Source organism: Penaeus monodon, chromosome 13 (genome assembly GCF_015228065.2).
Source record: "Penaeus monodon isolate SGIC_2016 chromosome 13, NSTDA_Pmon_1, whole genome shotgun sequence".
Taxonomy (NCBI): Eukaryota; Metazoa; Arthropoda; class Malacostraca; order Decapoda; family Penaeidae; genus Penaeus; species Penaeus monodon.
In genome coordinates, this window is record NC_051398.1 from 26,787,095 (window position 1) to 26,794,994 (window position 7,900).

The 7,900-nt window shown below is 33.6% G+C and overlaps 2 protein-coding genes across 2 annotated transcripts in view; one reads left to right on the forward strand and one right to left on the reverse strand.

Annotated features, from left to right (window-relative positions):
• LOC119580210 (ATP-dependent RNA helicase DHX30-like) overlaps positions 1 to 7,900 on the reverse strand; it is a 39,790-nt gene that overhangs the window by 3,252 nt on the left and 28,638 nt on the right. The window lies entirely within an intron of this gene.
• LOC119580211 lies at positions 3,245 to 5,083 on the forward strand. Its single transcript, XM_037928214.1, has 4 exons — positions 3,245 to 3,324; positions 3,635 to 3,848; positions 4,116 to 4,376; positions 4,731 to 5,083. The coding sequence occupies exons 1-4, from the start codon at positions 3,312 to 3,314 to the stop codon at positions 4,942 to 4,944; spliced, it is 702 nt and encodes a 233-aa protein (XP_037784142.1). The 5' UTR covers positions 3,245 to 3,311; the 3' UTR covers positions 4,945 to 5,083.

Below are 7,900 nucleotides of genomic sequence, written 5' to 3' on the forward strand. Positions count from 1 at the left end.
TCCGCCTGCATTAACAACGTCTTTCGAGAACAGGTGAGGTGTCATGTTCTGGTACAACAGGTATGCCTCTCCAAGGTCTGCACTCATCCAACTCTTAAGGGAGTGTCACATGTGATAGTGATGAAGTTCTGACGCTCAGTACAGAACAGATTTGCTACTTATAATATGCGACCTTGTTAAGGAAGTTCAGATAATCTACGTTTATCTTTATGAGTGCTTCATTGAGTACTTTATTGCAGAACTATTTTGAGGCAGAAGAGGCAACTGTAATTAAGTCCCTGGAGCCTGTCTCCTCTCACTCTCCACTATGCTCCCATGTGCATTAATAACTTCAGATCAGGCTCAGATATTACCAGCGGATTCTCTAATGGAACCGGTTCACAACCCTTTATCAACTTGATCTGGTTGTTGATGTGATTAAATCTATACAGAACTCCAGGCCACCTGGGGCTATTCTGTGCTTCTTACCTGGATGGCAGGATATCCGGACAGTTAAGGCACGACTAACTGAAGATAAGAAGTTAGAAGTAGCTGTGGGTGTTGCCCTTCATTCAAGGTGTCCTCAAGTGACCAAGAGCAGATTTTTGAAGAAGCACCAGAAGGTCGTCGAACAGTTGTATTGCTACAAACGTGCTGAGACCAGCCTGACGTCCAAGATGTAATATATGTTGTGGACACAGGTTTGCAACAAAGAGCATAGTTAGTTTTACCAAGAATAATTTCGTATTTAAATGTATATCAGTATGTAGCAATATCATATATATAAGTAAAATATATTGAACTTCAATAAAATTGTAAGTATATTTAAATCACTGTTTTGAATTTTTTGCTTGTCCTTTTCTTGCTCACCTTTCAGCTAGACCCCAAGGAAAAATTTAAGCATATTAGCCACCTGATCTCACGGCTAATAGCCAGCGAGCGGCCGGAAGGGCAGGACGAGTTTCAGCCAGAGAAGTGTTCCACCCTCTAATCCCTTGAAAATCCATAACAACATGGACCCCTTTCCTTCCTGAGATCATGAGGATCCCTCTGAGCATGTATTCTCCAGTTTAAGGTTAAGATGAGTGAGGTAGTTGACATCATTGAGTATATAAATTAGATGGGAATTAGTTACTTCTGCTATGTATGACAGAGTAAAGGTTTTCGAATGTATTTTATGTTGCGAATGTTTATCAATGTTTTTTGTATAATTGGTTTATGCAGGTAAGTGATTCAGAGAATAAGCTTATTGCATGTACAATATCAAATTACTTTTAATAAAGAAATTTATAATTTAAAAGTGACCATCACACTGGTTTAATGATCAACAAAGAGGAAAAACTAGTCCTGAGAGTTTTATTAATCTTTTTCTATTTGTGACTTCAAATTCCCATATAGCAAGTTAATAATGATGCCAGGATTTCTGAAAGATCGCAACCCCTAGCAACAGTAGCTGCTTGTACCTACAGCATCAAAGTAATGACTGATGATTCAGTTTGTAAGTCTATCTAGTAACTCCTTCTCCCAAGCTCTCCTAACCTACCATTAGGTCATGTACTTAAATAAACAGTAAGACCGTTGCCTGTTGAACCAAAACTGAAAATTACTTTCTCCTCCAGAGTTTGCTTACTGTTTTTAGGGTAATGGAACTCCTGTTTAACACAAATAAAGAGGGTATTTTTTGTTTTACTTTTGGACTTTATGATGACTTGAATGATATTTATCAAGTAATTATTTATCTAGCTATAACTTGTTATCTCATCCTTATTCATTAAAGCATGACATCCATTTAGCACTGCCCATTTTCACTCCGTCCGTCACCTCGGGTAAATACTATGGGTAAGTGTTTTCAGTATGCTTTCTTTGAAATGGTTCTGTAATGAGTGGTTAAAAATTGGTAAACAAAAAATCTGAAAATAGGGAGAAACAATGAAACCCATTAATATACTATATATAATAGTAGAGTATAGTTATGCTGATTATTTCTTGAAATAATGGCCTTAATATCTCAGGACATATAGTAACAAGCTCTAGATGAGTATAGATTTACTCTCCTGTGTTTAGAATTTTACATTCACTTATTTATTTACATAAATGACCTGACCCTAATTTCACTGATTCCAGGCACATTGTGGCGATGAAAGTATGCTTAGCTTTCTCTCAGAAGGATTGAGTGTTCCATCACGACGGCTTATTTTCCAAGCTGTTTCCACACTTAGGACCTAGGAATGTTGAAAATCCTTGATCCAGGAGCCACAGAGAAACTCACAGCACTGGGGCTCGCGTTGTCATCTTCTCCACTCCCTCCTCATTTATCAAAGGCACTTGTCTATGCTTCTTTATTCAAGTTAGTATAAATTTTTATTTTAGTTAAGTTTAGTTTTAGTTTATATTTGATGTTTTAAGATCTCCTTAGTTCTGAATGGATAATTGCATACTTAGTATAGTAATTCAGAAGACTACTCTTATCAGTAGAAACAGATGCCAAAGAGATTTTATTTCTCGGCATGTTCACATTACCCTTTCCCGACGGGTAGTATTCATAATGGCCCGGACCTCGCTGCCGGGGGCTTATATCAATCGCCCTAGCATGCCGACCACTCATGCCAATACCAGCAGCCCAGCCGTTTGTTCGTATCTACGAGCATCTGTTGTATTTTCAGTTTTCATTGTTTGCCTAATCTCTACTTGCCATACTTCATGATAAATCGCTGGAAGGGTATTTTTTGTTGTTCTATAGACTCCATAGTCTGAACATTATACAGTCTATAGTCTGAATAAAATAAGCAGTGTGCGGCATTCATGGAGTTGAAATTGTCGTTTTGTTGCTTCTTCTTCCCCCCCCTTCTTCTTTTTTTTTTTTTTTTGGCATAGTAAAATGAGAAAGTGTTAAAACGACTTAATCACACTTTCGTGGTCATGTTCATACATACACCATGGCATGTACATACAATGCCCCGGCAGATATTCCTGCCATGCCATGCATGTGCGTACATGCAAACAAAAAAAAAAAAAAAAAAAAAAAAAAAAAAAAAAAAAAAAAAAAAAAAAAAAAAAAATAAAAAACCTGCCAGCAAGGCTTCGCTAAATACTGTCCCTCTTACAGGTTGGTGTCTGAGTCCAGTCCTCAAAATTACTGCCAGTCTGACAGTGGCCGAGACATTTTCCTGACAACATTGAGAACGAGCAAAACACGAGCTTTCCAAAACTCAATGAATAACACAGTGATCTTTTATCAATAGCAGGTCTTTGCTCAGCCTGGGAGGAGCTGTAACATATATACGATAAAATGTGATTTCTGCAATGACAACAACCTCAACCATCGAAGCATCATGTATAACTTAGGTATGACTGGCAATTGTAGGGTCTCAAAATTCTGTTTACAGATGATATAAGAAAAAGTCAGAATGGAAAATATAATTTTTCCTCTCAATTTGCCTGTATTTCCAAATTAAATACACACCATGTATATTTATACTGCAAAACTATTATATACTCTGTTCCTAACAAAGATATCCATTTAGAATTTGATATTGTGATAACAAACTGTAAAGTAAAGAAAAAAGAAGAGCATGTATTTATTTAAAATTTCATGTATAAACAATGATAAAAAAAGAGTTGAAAGAAGATAATTGGCATAAGGCTTTTTTCACAGGCATCTCACGAGTGTATGCAGATCACCTATATGATGGATTTCTTTTGAATAAGGAAGACATCAGCTCTCCCTTTTCATCTTGGAATGCCTTTAGCAGTAACAGCCAGCTGGTCCTGGGAGTCCTATTAGCAGGTGTTGGCCGTGTTCTGCACCTCCAGAGAGGAGTGATGTCTAAGGGGATCTTCCGCAGTGATTCATTTGTTATCAAGACTTTGTAAGAAGTTAAAGATTTTGTTGCAATACATATTTGTCTCTGAGTTGAAATATTTTTGAAATTAGAATCTACCATTTTTACTTCTCAGTAAAATAGTTACATGATATTTGTTCTCAATTTGGATCAGATTAAAAATAAATTGAACATATTTTTTTGTGGAACAAGCTATCAGAACTAGTAATCTTTTATTTGGTAGCTTGAAAGCAACAATTTTTGAATATTGGTAAATATAAAGATATTTTTCCTTTCATTCCTTTCTTTTAACAGAGATAATAAACAGGTACACACTGGAAGTGACTGTGTGCTTCATCAACTTCCAAAGGACAAGGACATATCTTGCCACCTTCTGTGCGTCAATCTCACTAGAGATGAAGTTTCAAGAAGAACTATTGCACGAGACCTGTCTCTTTTGCAGCCTTTAACAGTGGTGATCTTCACTGAACAAAAGCTTGTTGCAGAGGAATCAGAAGATGGTTGGAAGATTAGTATTGAAGGGAAAGATCGGCTGTCATTCCACCTCGATGAAAGGTATGATGCGTGGCTTAGTAAGATGAAGAGAGATTGTGTTCTCATTATATTTTGAGGGTATTTTCTTTCTTTCTTTTTAATATAAGATGCTGGTGGCCTGGAATGTTTCTTGCACTTTATATTTTTCAGGCTTCATGGACATAGTAGATGATAAAAAGGATTATGAAAATTAAAAAATACTATTTACTTTATTAAATTATATAATTTAACAAAAATGAGAAATGGAAAGAGTTTGACATTGTACATATTAACTGAAAGAAACTGTGGTCAAAAGAAATTAAATGATATTGTGACATATGAGTGCATTTTGTAAAGTATTTTGATATTAAGAAAATTTATATTTCATTATTTCAGAACAGCCAAGTTCATTTTCCAGCTACGGAATATTACAAAAGAGACAGTGAACTACATAGTTGAGACCAGGGGGTTGGACAATGAAGTGCCACCTCGACATGAAGTTGAAACCTTCTGTGATACCCTTTTGAGTTTTATTAACAGATTGTTTGAAACCAGTGAAAACTATAATAAATTCCAGAAGCTTAAAGAAAACGAGGACTTAGGCTTCTAAATATTGTTTATGTAATATTTCTCAAGGATGGAGGTAAATATTTCCATATGCAATGTGTATTAGTCCATGCAGTGGTGTATATATAAAAGAAAGGGACTCCAAGTTCTTTTTGTAAATTGTTGATGTTATTTAAGTTTTTTTTTTTTTTTTTTTTTTTTTTTTTTTTTTTTTTTTTTTTTTTTTTTTGTAATAGCATTTACCAGAAGAGCTGTGATTAGAGTTTAAAAATTAGAACATTTTTTCACATTTTCACATGTAATTTAAGAAAATTTGTATATATTATTACCCAAGTTTGATTTTACTTTTATTATATCTATTTTTTTTTATATACATACTATAATAATTGTACTATACATAATACCAATAAACTGATAATTATAATATTTTTTAATAAATAACAAAGGTAAAATTATTATTAGTTACCAGATCACAATCCAATCCATGCAGTAACTCCATTTATAATAGTATTATTATATGTTCTTGAAGCTTAAAAAGACACACACACACACACACACACACACACACACACACACACACACACACACACACACACACACACACACACACACACACACACACACACACACATATATCATATAATATATATATATATATATATATATATATATATATATATATATATATATATACATATATAATACATATATATAATATATATATATATATATATATATATATATATATATATATATATATATATATATATATATATAACATATACACACAAACACACCACACACATATTATATATACATATATATATATATATATATATATATATATATATATATATATATATATATATATATATATATATATATATATATATAATACACACATAAATAGACACACGCACAAACACACACACACACACACACATACACACACACACACACCACACACACACACACACACACACATAAACATACATACATCCATATATATATATATATATATATATATATATATATATATATATATATATATATTATATATGGATGTATGTATGTTTATGTTGTGTGTATGTGTGTCTGTGTGTGTGTGTTTGTGCGTGTGTCTATTTATGTGTGTGTGTATATAATATATATATATATATATATATATATATATATATATATATATATATATATATAATGCACTGCATATGAATTATATATATATATATTATATATATATATATATATATATATATATATATATATATATATATATATATATATATATATATGAATTATATGATATTATACAATGCAATATACAATGCACTGATATTATACAATGCAATATACAATGCACTGCATATGAACAATGGCATGGCCGCCTGCCTCACTCCAGATATACATGGTGTGACGTCACTCCGCGAGATGGCGCTTCAAATCGGTTTTATATCAGACGATCGAATTTTAACATACAAAAACGCTTTAAAAAAACAATTGGTTGGGATATAACACATATTAAGGCTGTCATTATTTTATTTATGCATCAAATATCAACATACAACCAAATAACATGGTTTTTAAAAGACCGGACTTTTCCTTTAATAGTCATGACAAAGATATACTATAAAAAGCAGCAATTTACTGACAATAAAAGCTGTATCAGTATTCTGAAGCACAGATTTAACCATTTCTTTTTGTCTTCTTTCAGGTTCCACAGATGATTATAGATGATTGGATTAGGAAGGGCAATGGTGCTAACTGCAATATTGTAGTCACTCAACCACGGCGTATATCTGCAGTATCTCTTGCTAAACGTGTTGCAAAGGAAAGAAGAGAAAAGGCAAGAACAAAGAAATTTAAGCCACTGATCACAGGATGGCAAGAATATATGCCATGTCTACTATGTTTTTTTTATTGTATTTAAACATAGATGGCTCCACCAGTGCTTAATCACCAAGTAGTCTTACCTATCTCACTCTTTTCCTTGATTTTTAGAAAAATTGTTTTTTGTTTTTACTGATATTGGTATTGTTAATAACAGTAATAATCATAATATCAGTAATATTAATAATTACCACATTGATATTTAATAGCATTAGGAAGAAATATGTTTCCTAAAAACTGAAGGAAGGGGAAAATCCGGTGAGGTCACAGAGGCTCCTTGGTGGCGTAGCACTTATGGAGCCATCTACGTGCAAACAAAAGTTACAAAAGAAAACTAGTGGACAGAGCATGTACCTGACAGCAGTGGGTTAACTTGCAATTTAAATTTTCTGATAATCATTCTTTAATATAAAGGATCCTTCATTGTCATATCTTTTAGTTCATAGTATTAATATATTATGTTACATCACTGTGTATTTTACAGTGAATCATCAGTTCATTGGAAATTACAGATAGGTGAGAGCGTAGGATTTCATGTCCGCCTGCATTACCAGCGTCTTCGAGAACAGGGAGGTGTCATGTTCTGTACAACAGGTATGCTTCTCCAAGGTCTGCACTCCAATCCAACTCTTAAGGGAGTGTCACATGTGATAGTGGATGAAGTTCATGAACGCTCAGTACAGACAGATTTGCTACTTATAATATTGCGACGCTTGTTAAGGAGTTCAGATAATCTACGTATTATCTTTATGAGTGCTTCATTGAGTACTTTACAGTTGCAGAAATATTTTGAGGCAGAAGAGGCAACTGTAATTAAAGTCCCTGGAGCACTGTATCCTCTCACTCGCCACTATCTCCCATGTGCATTAAATGAACTTCAGATCAGCTCAAGATATTACCAGCTGGATTCTCTAATGGAACCAGGTTCACAACCCTTTATCAACTATGATCTGGTTGTTGATGTGATTAAATCTATACAGAACTCCAGGCCACCTGGTGCTATTCTGTGCTTCTTACCTGGATGGCAGGATATCCGGACAGTTCAGGCACGACTAACTGAAGATAAGAAGTTAGAAAGTAAGCTGTGGGTGTTCCTCATTCAAGTTGTCCTC